The sequence below is a fragment of the Capsicum annuum genome, chromosome 1, assembly GCF_002878395.1.
Source record: "Capsicum annuum cultivar UCD-10X-F1 chromosome 1, UCD10Xv1.1, whole genome shotgun sequence".
NCBI lineage: Eukaryota > Viridiplantae > Streptophyta > Magnoliopsida > Solanales > Solanaceae > Capsicum > Capsicum annuum.
Genome location: NC_061111.1, coordinates 144,037,114 through 144,052,793, shown reverse-complemented (window position 1 = coordinate 144,052,793; position 15,680 = coordinate 144,037,114). Strand labels below are relative to the sequence as shown.

The window sequence follows — 15,680 nt, the reverse complement described above, 5'->3', positions numbered from 1 at the left end:
ATTTTTTGAGGAAGTAAGATCCCTTGGTCATTTACAAAATGAACAAAAGACTATAGTTTTTTTTAGATTCTTTATGTGCAAAATGAAGATCTCCGGTAAAAATGTCATAAAATTATTACAAAAATTAAGTGATCTACAAAATCAATTCTATTATATTTTTCTATAAAGTTGCGGTATGTTTAAATAATCAAATCTTTATTCCTGAAAATAAAGATGTAACATGTTATTTCTCAAAAATATATAAATTATTTTAATATGCATTATAGCACAAGAATCATTTATCATTGTTGATGATCACAATTTTCATTATGGGTTAACAAATTAGTTATAAATTAGAAACATATGAAATATTTAATTTTAACGTCACGATCTAAAATCTCAATAAGTGACTGCATCTATTCTACCTCATATGTAAACCCTATTAATTATTAATTCATTTAAGACCAATGAAAAAAGAAAATATAAAAAATAAGGTAAAACAACAATAAGTATGAAAACTGAGTCAATAAGAACAATGCATAACCGAAAACAAGTACAACTCAAAAGGTAGGAAAATTTTTGAATCAAATTGTTAGTTGTAGGAGCACTTTTGAATCTAACTATTAATGACATGGACATATTTAGACCAAATTATTAATGAAGAATATTTTTATTCAATTTTACATAATTTAAAGACGTGTTTTACCTTTTTTTTCATAAATAAAACTTTGGTTGATTTTGAAATACTAAATGCTAAAAGACAGTTAAATTATAGTTGTGTGCAAAGTGAACTCCATTGTTAAAGTATTATTAAAGTTAAAACATGTGAATACCATTTTATCAAAAGATAAGGTAAATAGATACAAAAATACTTTAATTATATGAAGTGAGTTCTCAATCATAAATTATACATTTTAGAAGTTTAATTTAATTGTTCTCTTGTGTTTGGTAAGTATGACACATACACAACATGGTGAAGGTTGTTGTTGTTAGCCTCGAGTGTAAGATTTTATTTGTCTGCACTTAGGTTGATCTTAATAATTTAATTCGTATTTTCTAAGTTTGAATCTTAACCATTAGTTGTGTTTGTTTTTTCATGTTACAATCATTAAAAATGTGTGTGAGTAGATTTGAATGACTAAGATCGACAATAGTTGATCATTAGTATCATTCAAATGTTTATTTAATTTTTTTTCTGCAAAGATGACAATTTACCAATTCTATGTATTCACCGCTATCATCATGATCTACCATTGTTTGCTATCGCTAATCACTATCCATAACCATCATCTTCGATCGTAATCACCATTGTTATCAATCAACACAATCAATGATCACCATCACTAATGAGCATTTACAATTATGATCATCGGCTAACATTATTACAACCACCACCAATCACTAACGATAATTATGACTATATATCAGAGAAGTTGTTTCTATGAACTTTTCGCTCAGAAAAAAATATTTAAAAGTAGTTCAAAAAAAGAAAATAATTAAAGAAAAAAGTCATAACAAAATACGAAAGAAATCATCATGATGAACTTTCTTAAAAGAAAGAGGAACTATAACAAAATAATACAATGACCAAGATACATAAAATAATATAGTAGCACTATGTTCATTCACCACCAATTCACCAACAATAGTCATTACTATCATCATCATAATTATCAACTGTCATCATCGAGTACTAGCTATTACAAAAAACAATAGATAGTAACATCGTCTTCATTCACTGCAAATCCCTAATCATAATTATTACTGTTACAATACAATTGTCTTCACCAACTACCGTCATCAACCACTAGCTATTACAATAAACAATAACACCATAGCCGTTCACCACCATTAGACATTACTCTTCATCACAATTATCAGTTGTCATCAACTACTAGATATTACAATAAACAATAAACAGTAACACCATCTTCATTTGCTGCCAATCCGCCACCATTAATTATTACTATCACGATTACAATTATTCACTGTCATCAACAACTACCACCATCAATCACTAAATACTATTCACATCAAAATTATCCCATCTATTACAAAATATATTAATAAATTATTAAAAAAAATTACTTCCAATATTTTGTGATAAATAAACTACTTCTCATTTTTCACATTACATGTTACACTTTAGTGAGTTCAAGAGAGAGAACTCAAGTTACTTCAAAAAGTCAATTTTAGTCAAAGTCAAAAACATCATAACATTAATTGTCCCAAATCCCTTTTTGTCTCTGAGCGGTTCGTCCGAGTTCACACAACCCGACCGGGCCGACTCAACCGGGTTGAGCGGATTCGAAACATTCCAATAAACCAAATTGCATAAACCTATTTCACGTCCGTTTTCCTGGTGATTCTCCTTCTCATCTTCGCCTCCAAATCAATCATAATCACACAATTTTCCTTGTTTCGTAAATCCTAACCCTCAAAAATTTCAAGAAAATATATCTTGGGGTTTGATTAATTTTTCTATTTATTAACGTAATCACACAATTATTGTTGGTAAATCTTGATTTTGTTCATCTTGGAGTTTGGTTGTTCCACTCTGCAAGCTGGCTATGGATTACGAACCGTATGATAGCAGTGGTTAGTGTTTTCAAGATTGCATCTTTTTTTGTTTAGTTTTGTGAATTTTGTAGCTTAATTAGGGTTTAGGGTTAGTGAGATTAGCGTCTGCATTGTGAAAAATTGGATCTTTTTGGGATTTTTGAGTTGTTGTTGGCAATTGAGGTGCTGGGTATTATTTGTTTGACGGAAATTTGTTTGCTTTTTTTCTTTAGTTTTGGGAAATCTGTAGCTTAATTAGGGTTCAAGGTTAGTGAGATTAGCGTCTGCGTTGTGAAAAATTGGATCTTTTGGGGGACTTTAAGCTGCTGTTGGCAATTGATGTACTGGGTATGTTTTGTTTGAGGGGATGTTTTTAGCCCTTTCCTTTTGGTTTTGGGAGATTTTCAGCTTAATTATGGTTCAAGGATAGTGAGATTAGCTTCTGTATTGTGAAAAATTGTCTTTTTGAGAATTTTGAGCTGTTCTTGGCAATTGAGGTGTGGTGGGTATGTTTTGTTTGATGAACTTTCTTTTATCCCTTTTCTTTTAGTTTTGGGAGATTTGTAGCTTAATTAGGGTTCAATGTTAGTGAGATTAGCATTTGCGTCCTGAAAAATTGGATCTTTTTGGGAATTTTGAGCTGCTGTTGGCAATTAAGGTATTGGGTATGTTTTGTTTGAGGGATTTTTTTTTGTATTTTTTTGCTTTTTTCTTTAGAATTATGGTGGTAAGTTAACATGATTCTGGGTGTTGTCAATATGGGTTCAACTTTTTGGTTATCTGGGTCTGCTTGAGCTATTTTGCAGTGAGAATTATAAGCTGAACTATTGGGTTTATTACGAAATTATGAAAACTTGCTTGCAAAAGCTGTTAACTTGTTATAGAAAAGAAAAATGTATAGTATAGTTGGAAGTTAAATTATTAATTGTATGCAGCTTTGGGACAGTTTTCAAATGCTTGTAGGTCTGATGTAATACTGAATGAAAGTGTAAGTCTTATTTTAGACCTATTAAAATCGTCACTCCAGCTGTAGTTAAGCTTTCAGTTTTCTACTGAAAATGGTATATGGAGAATTCTTTTGTTGGATCGAAATCCACACTACTCGTTGGTCTTTATTCTGTGGTGACAGTTCAAGTGATGTATTTTTTTTTCTCATCTGTTTTTATGCCTTTGTTAGTCACACAGCAGTGATATGGATAATTGTCATACATTGTTTTGTATTACACATGCTCCTGGTGTTCGTTGTACTTCAATTTTCTCACAACCTGTTGGAGTAATTGCAGGAACAGATGATGATCTCCCCCCACCACATCAAAATAGGATTCCGAGAGGTGGTGGCCGCATGAATGGAAATGGGAGATCTGCTGTCATGGCTTCTGTACCCTACCAAAGGATTTATGGCGAAACTGACATGGAGGCCCAAATTCACCAGCTTGAGCAAGAAGCATACAGTTCGGTTCTAAGAGCCTTTAAAGCTCAAGCTGATGCCATTTCTTGGGTACCTTTTGTCATACCATGCAATCTAATATGTGCATTTGTTTGATCAGGTTTAAATGACTGCTCAATGAATATATTTTATTCAGGAGAAAGAAAGTTTGATAACGGAGTTAAGGAAAGAGTTAAGATTGTCCAATGAAGAACATAGAGAACTTCTTGGTAGAGTTAATGCTGACGATGTCATCCGAAGAATAAGGTTAGCTCCGGGTCGCTTTGCTCATCTTGAATTTGCTTAGCAAATCTCCGGTTTTCTAAATTTTGTCAAAGTTCTGAAGGCTAGCTTTTGATTATCGGTTATAGGGAGTGGAGGCAATCAGGAGCTCATCAACCTAGTATGCTTGGCACTGGTCAAGCTATTCATGACCCATTACCCAGTCCTTCTGTCTCAGCTTCACGGAAGAAACAGAAGATAGCTCCATCTTTACCACCACAGTCCTTTGCTGGACCATCTCCTGCTTTTCACCCTCCTGCTCTGGCTGCTGCAAATCAGCCATCTTCATCTGCTGCCAAGAGAGGGCCCATGATGGGGCCTAAGGGCAAAAAAAGTAAATCTGTATGTCTGATGTTTTATGCTTTATTCTGTACGGTTCACCAATGCATGGGTTAACTATTCTCTTATGCTTGAGTATTTTCATGTTACACATCTATTAGGGCCAGATGATGCCTAGTGCATCTTCAATGAAAATGCAGTACCCGCCCTCCGGTCCATTTGGAAGAGGCCAACTCGATAATCGGGTTTCTGAATCTGCTAAAGCATTATCAGTTGATTCATTGATTGGAAGGAAAGTAAGAACTAGATGGCCTGATGACAATAATTTTTATGAGGCAGTCATTACTGACTATAACAAAGCTGAGGTACACCTGATTTTATAGCTTGAAGCTGTTCATTTCTTTTTCTTTTCGTGGTTGAATGCATAATCTTGCGATACACATTTTCAGGGGAGACATGCTCTTGTTTATGACATGAGTACTGCAAATGAGACTTGGGAATGGGTCAATCTTTCAGAGGTAATGGATGCTATTTCTGATGAAATGCAGCTTTTGATTACCTTTTTTGTTGTCCTGCTGGAAATTTTTTTTTCCTGTTGGTTTATGAGGGTGGTTGTACAGCTTTTATACCATTCTGAACGCTGCATGCTTTGTATTCCTTGGCTAGTGATGTTGCCTAGCAGTCTCTAAAGTATTCACTTAGAATTCTGCACTTGTTATGGAACCAGTTGCAAATAAATTCAAGGGAATTTCAGAATTGAAGTTCAGGATAATTTTAAATTTCTAATCTGAACCATTTCCCTTGGAAAAGCCTGGAAAGAGGGCAAAAACATGTGTAAAGATGTCACCATATTTTTTCTTGAAGGTATAACCTCCTTGTTTTTTGATGGGCAACTAAATGAGTTTTACGTAGATGCTGTTTTCCGTAAATGTCATATAGCTATAGCTTAAAGCATGCAAAGTCCAATATTTTACTGAATGTGCCTTTAAAGATACTTTATAAATGAAGTTCACACTATGTATTTTTGGAGATTGCTGGTCCATTATCAAGTCTTATGGAGTATGCATTTACGGAAAGATTCCACCATATAACAGGATGGGAGCTAACGGGATTAATATATCTAGGAAGAAGTAGAGAAACCAAGAACATTTTGCGTACATCTAATATTTGACTTCCGTATGAGACTGTGATGCATGCACGCCAAGCCAAATGAAAGAGTTCAAGAGCTTAGTATCAATCAATACTTTGGAAGCTTGAAAGAGGTTTGAAATGAAGGCTTGAATAGGAACATGCTAAAATGGAAGTACAAAGTTTCGGAAGAAAATGGGCTATGTATGCAAAGATGCTAATTTTTAAATACAAGCCTCTCATGCGTAAGAAGACTAAAAAGACCCTTATTAAGGGTATTTTTGTAATAATCATTCTTAATCTTTATCCTTAGCAAGTTTAGTGTAAATACTACACTTCATCCTTGGTCTTTATCCTTAGCAAGTTTAGTATAAATACTACACTTTATCATTTTATTAGGTAGACTATTTTGATATGTATTGAGTTTGATGAGCGAACTCTCGTGAGAATAGGCCATGGCCTTGGTTGCTATTGAATATTGATGGGATTGCTTGCTAGAGGAAATCATTCCTCTTGAGGGTTATCTCTATAGTATGGTTGCTTGTTTGGTATTCTTAATAGAAGGTCTTGGTTTTAATATAACCATGGTTGCCTATTAGTCCCATTCTTGTGTCTTGCTTCTTTTTATAGGTTTTTAGGTGCGATCTTGAACATTCAAGGTGGTCTGTACTTTAATATAGTATTGGTTCCCTTGATTTCAATTTCTGTATCTTCCTTCTATTTTTCTGTCTTTGTTTGTTTATTCTCTGTTTTCCGTGTTTCCAATTTTACATCACTATTACTCGTATGGATGACTATCAAGTCCTTCTGTAAAATTTCTCGTTAAGGTGTCTTGTGAAATTTCGTTTTGTCTCCATATTTATAAGTTCAAGTCCTTATATTTGCTGCTTCTTCAATAAATAATTGTTGGAGTTGCTGCAATTTAGTAGGAAAACTTTAATTTGATGTAGATGTTGGCTTTAATGACTTGCTCTGTATATATCTTTTCAAACCGATTAAGCAGTCTGTTAGTAGCATGATTTCCATCTCATGTTTAGAAAGGCCATAAAAATGCCTCTCTCGCACCTGCACGGTCCAATGATAACCTACTCTATATCTAGCTCATTTCATTTTTTCTACTATTCTTAGTTGCATGATTTGGTTATCAATTGTCCTCTTTTAGTTTTCTTGAAAGGGTCAAGCTTATATATCTTTTCTCTGGCAGATTTCTCCAGAAGATATTCAGTGGGAGGGAGAAGATCCAGGAATTTCTCGTCATGGAAATTATGGTGGATCAGGCCGTGGTGTGAATAGGCCTGTAGGGCGTGATAGTGGTCCAGGTGTAGGGAGGGGAAGGGGGTTGGCTAAACCTCAGTCCAGAAAAGGCTTTCCACCATCACAGAATGGAGGAAAGAAGGGATCTGATGATATCCAGTTACTTAACACAGAAACACTGATTAAAGAGGTTAGCAGCAGCAGTTTAATATCTATTGCGCATTTAGGTGTTACACTTTCTATATCTGTTCATAAACTGGCAAATGTTGTCAGGTGGAGAGGGTCTTTGGCGCTAGTCATCCAAATCCTACGGAGGTCGAGAAGGCAAAGAAAGTGCTAAAGGTATACACTCACCTGTCCGGTAATTCTTACTGTTCGCTGATTTGTGCCAAAGGAAATTAAGTATATTACTATGCAGGAGCATGAGGAAGCACTTCTGGAGGCCATCTCAAGGCTCGGAGAGGTCTCTGATGGCGAGAGTGGTATGACTATGCCGAAACATTCCTGCATTTTCTCAACTTATCAAAAGAAAAACTCTGATCCTTTTCAAAGTCTGTGTTCCTATCAAGTCCTAAATGTTTACTTGTTTGATGTAGGATTATTTCAATTTGAGGTCAAGTTCAATTTATCTCCCGAAGCGCAATATTTACATCCCGTATTTAAAGACGAGGCATTTTTGGAAAAATTATCTTTCAAGGCAGTAAATGAAAAAAGAAGGCGTAATACATATCCATCCCCTTAAACTTGTTCATTATTTCCATTTAGAATTTAAGGTTCACCTATTGAACACCTGAACTCATATAATAGTGTATTTATTAGGCACATTGACATGACACGTGTATTACACTCTCCTTTGAGAGAGTGGGAGGCTCTAGTATTTTTGTTTATAATTTTTTTTTATTCTTATCTTCAACCTAAATTTGTTGCCGTTATCTTCACCTCTTTCACCACCGTTGCCACCCATCTCCAACAATAAAATATTTTTTCCCCATGGTGTTCTTGCTTTTTCTCTTTCTTTTATTCTTTTCCCACTGTTAATCTTCCTTGCCGTATAAATTCTATCTCACTCCCCTTTATCAAAATTACACCCATCGTCATTACCCACACCCACTGCTGCTGCCGTTACCGACTCACTGTTGCCGCCAATAATGACGATTATCTTCTTCTCTCCATCGTCTTCTTTTTTCTTCCTCACAAAAGATTAGTTTCTTTCACATAATCCATTTCCACATCCATCAACGCACCTATTCATAAAATCCATTCAAGATCTGATTGACTATGAATTATTGAAACTTGAAGAAGTTTGATTCTATGAATCAACAAGATTTACATCTCAATTCTCCGAAATTTATTGTACAATGTTCTGCTAGAAATTTAACAAAGAATGTATAAAAGAATCTGAAATGGAATATATTGGAATGACAAAGTTGGACTGCAGTGGAGGCAGCCTAGTTAATAAGAAATGGGGTGGTTTGTTGGTGGTGGTACTAGAATGGCGGCAGGAGTTGAGCGGATGTGAATTTGTGGAAGAAAAGGGTGTACTTTTTTTAATTTTTATTATTATTATTATTATGTGTCATTTTTTTATTTGTAACATTGCCACATCAGCAATGTTTGAACCTCACGGACAACATTTGGGGTTACTCTAGAAATTGTGTTTAATTGGCACATTTTATGAAGATTCAGAAATTCAATAGGAATGTGGCCTAATTGAGGTGCCAAGATGGAAAAAAACAACAAGTTCAGGGGGTTGCTTATGTATTCCGCCAATAAAGAAATAAAATATTCGTTGTCCTTCCCCAATGTTTCTTCTTTCTACTTCCCCTTTACTTTATATAGATTTGGGAATGATCTTTTTTCTTGATACCTTTAATACCATTACATTAGCCTGGACTTTCTAATTTGGTAGGAGAAGTTGCCTAAATTCAATTCATGGAGTTATGATTTCAAACAAGCATAACTTAAAGACTTATGACAAGATCATTGTTTAGGAATATCAGTGTATTTCCAAAATTAGGGACATTGCCATTCCTTTTTTTGTTGGAGAAAAGGTAACATAGATTAATACTAGCACAAGGTTTTGTTGAAGCCATATTTGCAAGTCAAAACAAATGTGTCTCCTCATTCTATCCAAGGAGTCTAGATTGTCAATTAGAGGCTTACAGCCTCCACACTGTTGTCATTTTGTTTCGACTAAAATTGATTGCTTCTTGCCTATGTTCTTGTATCCTTAGCCCTCAATACCTCTGATTCCTATTTGAGTGATGCGGGACAAGTTCCTTGCTGACAGTGATGGCATAATTTATCTCAAAGTACTCCTATGCTTCTAAATTGTGTTCTTGGAGTGAATGAAAGTTGAAATGCCCTGCAGGACATAATTGTGCATTTTCTCTCTATGGCACTTTCTTCTTGTTTCTTGTCAATTTTGCTTCTTTAGAAAAATCAGTTTCACGTCAAGTTGTTTATAATAATCATAGGAAACTTGGAACGTCAGATCATTTTGTTTCACTCCTCTATTTAGAGAAGATAAAGGGCTACATTTTAAAGAACGAATATGTATCTACCATCTGGTAAATTTTTATTTCTTGTCCAGGTAGAAGACATCTGGTAATTTATTTCACGTATTGGTAGAAATCACTAAGTTCAAGTTACTGCGTCTTTAATATTACATATTGATATAGAAATATATTAATTTTTTTGGATAATCGTGGTGTCCGGGCCAGCTTGTTCGCACCTCGACTAATTCCACGGGGTACCTGCTACCTCCTACTAGCAGATACCCGGTAATCTGTCCTGTAAGACTTGGACAGAGAGAAATCACCTAGTGCTGGAATTTACCCCCAAGACTCCGTGGTTCTCAACCCACTTCATTCACCCATGTCCTTGGAGGCTAGAAACATATTAATTCTAATGAAATAAATGACATAGCAACGAGCATCTACAAAAATTACATTAAAAAAGTAAGTTACTAATCATGTTTGATGTAACTAGAACAATTGAAATGAGCCCGTCTAGCTCAGTTGGTAGAGCAGAAGGCTCTTGACCTTGTGGTTTATTTATCAAAAAAAAAAAAAGAAAAACAAGAATAGTAGAAATGTGTAACAGTGTTAGATGGTATTATAGTTGTGTTGAATACCATCACAGGAATTAGGTTCCGGTTGACAGCATTTATTATGTAAATGGGATTTTGGATAATGAGAACTGTAAGATGGAAGAGTAGGGAGTAAAAGTTTATCTCTGTATCATGTGGGACTGCATGGATGATGGTTTGCCAGCCTTCATTTTTGTGTTGGCTTTTCTTATTGAAGCATATAAGCATGCGGCTGTTGTGTTTCCGACAAGGTTACATGGAAAATAGTCTGCAATCACCAGTGGAGTGGATCTTGGTGTCCATCTGGTGTTGGAACACCTCTTACGAAACAATAGCAGTCTATTCTGATTGCAACTGATCATCTCGTAAAAAGTCTTATGTACTTATATATCTAAAAAAGTATACTTACAATTAACGTTATAACAACAATCGTTGCATTTGGTTTTTATTTAACTTCAATGCACGACAAGTCACCTCTTACTGATTCTCGTACTTTCCTTCCCTCCTGATCTGTGTTTCTGCTGCAGATGAACATTTCATGCAAGTAACGAACCGGGAATGACAGGGATACCATGATGGTAACTGTGTGGTACATATAAGCAAGCTGTAGCACGAGCCACTGAAATAACAACGAAATGGAGCAAAGGTGATTCATGTATTATTTTAGATGGTGGTTTGCCCCCTGTTATGAAACAACAGAATGATTTTAGGTCAGTTGTATAATGTCATGTTCAAGGAAAGCTTTTGCTGACATTATGTTATTGTAGTCTAGTTTTTGTCTGCATAGGCCTGTCCGTAGTTGGATTATTGTTTCATCTAGTGGCAGTTTAGTGTTCTTGTAAAATTAAACCGTAGCAATTTAACGTGTGATCATGTAAAAAAAGAAGGTTCTCTGTTGATGCATTGGTGCTGTAACTGTGAAATTGAACAGCTTAATTAATTATTCTTGAGTTGTTCTTTTGATTGCTGATTTAGGTTTAAGTTGCTAATGTTGTAGTAGTGTATTTGCCTTTTCAAGGACGTTTCAGTTAAATTAGAAATTTGGGCAATTTCATAAATTCTGACTGGTTAGTACCTAATTACAGTCCATTCCGACTGTTTTCATATTTACAGAAAAATCTAGGATTTTGGATTCTCGCGACCCAACTCAGGTGCCAATATAACAGTCTCATACACAAGTATCGAACTAATAGATTGATACATAATTATCAACGCATTACTTTTATGCGTTAATATTTCGGAGATACATTTGGATTCACGAGTCTTATTTATTAGTTGCAAAAAAAATATTTTGATCCATGATTTTTGTTAGATTTTCAACCATATGTATTTGTAATTTAATATTCAATAAGATATTACTTTTGTTCACGTGGTGGAGGGTCGTGTGATGTATCTTTTGTCCTTTTCAATTAGATACATCATTCTTATGTGTTTCCATTAACATCATTATATTCAATCTCCATTGATGAACCTTCGAACTCCCTCCGTAGTTCACCACCAACTCCCTCTTGTCTCCGTCTTAAGGCCATTGCCGTTAGTTAACTCGACCGACGAGCCATCAAATAAACTCCAACTTAGTCTCTTACACCACTGAAGAATCTCCAAACTCTTATTATTGACTCGTCTTCATCTGAAATCATAGGGAGAAAAAGTTAGAATGGGGTGAGGTGGAGCGGTGGTCGGTACGGTGGTGGTGTTTTGGCCCACCATTGCAGTGGGTGGATGAATATTGGCTGGCCCATTATTTGAATGAGATAAGAGGGAAATAGAGATCTAGGGTTAGAAATTAAAAAGTTTGAAAGGAAAAGGGAGAATTTTAATAGGAAGAAGAGGCAGGGGCGGATCTACAGTGTCGGGTGAGGGTTTCCGGGAACCCCCACCTGCTATTGTAGATCTTGTAAATATATTAAAAATCAGAAGAGGTCAATAAAATTTTATAGATGGAAACACATACATAAATTGAAGAGTGGCTTGAGGGCATAGAATTGACCCTTGAATTGTTTAATGTTTCCGCATGAACATGTTATCGAACCCCCACAAATTTAAAATCCTAAATCGGCCTGTGAGAAGAGGGAAGAGAGTATGAAATTTGTAATAGAGGGTAGTGTTACGTATCAGATTTTTTGGAGAGAGAAGGTGAAATTTGGGATTTTTGTAATTAATTTGTAGGAATGAGATTTTGAATAGAGATGATAAGGGGTAGGCTTATGTTATTTTAAAATTTTTAGTTATATTTGAATAGTCTAGCTTCAAAAGACAATGGCCTTCTTTAGCCATTAGAATGAGGATAAAGATTTCGGATGTGGATTTAGTCGACACCAGATTTAAAAAAAAAAAAAAGAACAGTTAATAAGTTACTACAATATACAAAAGAACAGTTAATACATATTATTATCAATCTGTAATACACATAAATAAATGGAGAGGGGAAGGGAGAAAGGAACTTAGAATTATGAATGAATGAGAGGCAACTACTTCGTAGAGTAATTTTTTCTTTCTCACTGGTGATTTTAAATTTTCAGCTAATGTAACTAGCCAGTAGAAAAGTGAAATGAGAATACTAGTAGGGAAGGCAATAGGGCCGGGCGGGTTGTCTTCCCGTACTAAGGTTTTGCCCTGTCACGTTTAATTTTTGAAAATAAAAGTTTTGATCTGCCCCTCCCCGCCCTGCCCTATTTAAGCTCTGCCCTGCCCCGCCCCGTTTAGCCTTTGTTCTGCCCCAACTGTCAGCCTAAATAATGTAAAGAAATGGATAATGACTCTGGCCTTCTTAGGGTCATGGACTTCGTCTATAATTTTCATAGACTTTATTTTGAAAATTTTTGAGGACAACTTGAAGATTGGATTTATCTATTTGAATACAGTTAACTTCTAGTTATTTTCAGTAATTATGGCTTATTTCTGAGGAAAAAACTAAAATAGGGGCCAACATATACAGGAGATAATGTCCGGCATTTCGAAATTTTTAGCTATTGTCATTAATCTTTTCAAATTCATGTGTCCTATTACATGGTACAATCCCTCGAATGGTTTAGTGTCTAAAATATCTGGTTACGATTTGCTAAAAAAATTTAGGCATTCATTTAATTTCTTTCAATTGTTCAATTCTTTGGAGGTGTTAACATTGATACCGGGCCACTTAGTGCTGGCCCACCTTGAATAATAGAAGCAACCATTCGTTTTTTTATACTTTGTAAATACATGGTTTGTAAAAAGGATTCTAGAACATACGAAAATAAGAAAATATCTTTCACTTTACTTTCTCTCTCTTCTTTTCCTCTCTCTCTAGTAGCTGTGTATTGGTTTATTCGAACCTGTCTGCTGGTGATTTAGCTGATTTTTTTAGCTGCTTTAGTTGTGTTCAACTGGTTGTTATGACGAATAATACCACTACTTCTTCCTCTGATGGATTCACACCTTTCTCCATCGACCCTTCTCACCCGTTTTATATTCACCCATCCAATAATCCTAACACTCCTCTAGTTTCTCCTTCCTTTGACAGAAACGATTTCGTTGCCTGGAGGAGGAACATGCCTGCCCTCAGCCAAAAACAAGCTCGGCATAATCACTGGGAGGAATCCCCAACCACCAGAAAATTTCCCATGGGAACGGTGCAATGATATGCTAATAGCTCGGATAACAAATTCATTATCCAGGAATATTGCACTTAGTTTAATAGGATACATTACTGCTAAAGAAATTTGGCAGGATTTCAATGAACGTTTTGGACAATCAAATGGTTTCAAATACATTCAAATCCATCGAGAAATTAGTTCTACCACGCAGGGTTCCTCAAATATAGCAACTTATTTCACAAAGTTATGGAGTTTATGGGATGAACTTTATACATCTTATGTAGGGCCCAACTTCACATGTGGTGCTTTATCAAAATTGCTGGAAGAGCAACAACTATTTCAGTTCCTAAGTGGTTTAAATAAATGTTACTCATCTTGCAAAACCAACATCTTGATGATGTCTCCTTTGCCCTGTAAGGCATATTCCAAGTTGCAATATGATGAACATCAAAAGGAACATTCACCACACATTCCTAGTTTTTCAAATGATTTTGCTTCTTTCCTATCATCCACTAGCTTTTCTAATTCTTATAGGAAAAATATTCACGCTGGTTCCAATCTTAGAATTCCCTTTGACTCAAGAAGAAGGCACACTGATTATAATCAGAGGATCCAGTTTGAGTCCAGAAAAGGGAATTATGCTGTTAATACTATTGACCGCTGCAAATACTACAAAAGACCTGGTCATGTTATTAATGATTGTCATAGAATTCATGGGTTCCCAGCAGATTTTAAATTTACTAAGAACAAGAAAGCTTCAACATCCTGTGTGCAGAATGCAAAATCTGCATCTGAATCTGGTTCTTTATCATCTATTCCTGCTGGTTTTAACAATGACCAATATCAACACTATTAATATCTTCTAAGTCTACAACAATAGACTTTTACTTCTGAAGGAACATTTGAGAAAATGTTGCTTTTAGTGCTTTTGTAGGTTTATTTAACAGCTCTACTGTTAATAATTTTGATTCATATATGTGTGTTGCTTCTTAACTAGGTAATTCTAGTCTTTGGATTTTAGATTCAGGGGTAACTAACCACATGACCCCACATAAACATCTCTTACACAACATTCAACCCTTACCCATTCCATATCTAATCACTCTTGCTAATGAATACAAAGTGAAAGTTGTATCCACTGGATCTTTCAAATTTAAACATAATTTAATTCTGCACAATGTACTTCTTGTTCCTTCTTTTCATTTCAATCTGATTTCTATTCACAAATTACTTTTGCAACTTCAGTGTTCTGCCGTTTTTACCATTTCTACTTATTTTTTAAGGTCCCTTCTCTGAAGAGGCCACTGAAAATTGGTAAAGCTGGTAATGGGTTGTTTTTTCTTCATCACGATCACTTCATGGCACAATCTTTCAGTTCTTCTGCTCATCAGTTACTTGGTCCTAATATTTCTTGTAATCTTCTAATTACCAGATATGATTCTTCCATTCTTTGTTCATCTAGTACTTATGTTGCATCTACTAGTAATAGTGATCCTTGTGTTTCTAATACTGCCTCTCTTTTACATATTCCAATTGCTAATAAAACAAACATCTTTTGGTACCAAAGGCTTGGTCATTTACCTTTTCACAAAATAAAGTTTATCTCTTGTTTAGCTGATCAGTTATCTCTTAAGCTATAATTTTTGTGTCCTGTTTGTCCTATGTCTAGACAACAAAGGTCCTTCTTTCCTATGAGTTCCATCAAGTCAACTATTCCTTTACAATTGGTACATGTTGACATATAAGGACCTTACAACACTAAAACATATAATAATTATAGATATTTTTTGACTTTTGTTGATAATTTTTTTAGAGTCACATGGACACATTTATTATCATGTAAAAGCAATGCTTTGTCTGTTTTAAAAACTTTTGTGAACATGGTTCAAACTTATTTTCAAAAATCTGTTCAGACTTTTAGAACAGATAATGCCCTTGAATTAGGAGGTAGTCACCTTTGTAAGCAATTTTTTAATGACCATGGGATACTTCATCAAACTTTCATCCCTCATACCCCCTAACAAAATAGAGTTGTTAAGAGAAAACACAAGCATCTACTTGAAGTATCTATATCACTCCTTTTTCAATCTAATCTTCCTAAACAATA

The 15,680-nt window shown here is 34.9% G+C and overlaps 2 protein-coding genes across 4 annotated transcripts; both read left to right on the top strand.

Moving 5' to 3' along the window:
* Positions 1–2,226: 2,226 nt before the first annotated feature.
* On the top strand, positions 2,227–10,961 carry LOC107838830 (protein EMSY-LIKE 3). Of its 3 annotated transcripts, none has more exons than XM_016682057.2 (11): positions 2,229–2,577; positions 3,822–4,036; positions 4,122–4,231; positions 4,336–4,588; positions 4,687–4,890; positions 4,975–5,043; positions 6,858–7,097; positions 7,181–7,249; positions 7,326–7,389; positions 7,504–7,520; positions 10,526–10,961. In XM_016682057.2, exons 1-11 carry the CDS (start codon positions 2,550–2,552, stop codon positions 10,544–10,546), a joined length of 1,290 nt encoding a protein of 429 aa, XP_016537543.1. In that variant the 5' UTR covers positions 2,229–2,549; the 3' UTR covers positions 10,547–10,961. The 3 variants fall into 3 exon arrangements, with proteins under 3 accessions (XP_016537550.1, XP_016537543.1, XP_047253094.1); XM_047397138.1 differs by having other exon boundaries at positions 7,504–7,626; XM_016682064.2 differs by lacking the exon at positions 7,504–7,520 and having other exon boundaries at positions 2,227–2,577.
* A 2,411-nt stretch (positions 10,962–13,372) lies between these two features.
* LOC124898127 lies at positions 13,373–14,429 on the top strand. The gene is made up of 2 exons (XM_047411774.1): positions 13,373–13,609; positions 13,707–14,429. The coding sequence occupies exons 1-2, from the start codon at positions 13,373–13,375 to the stop codon at positions 14,427–14,429; spliced, it is 960 nt and encodes a 319-aa protein (XP_047267730.1).
* The last annotated feature ends 1,251 nt before the right edge of the window (positions 14,430–15,680 follow it).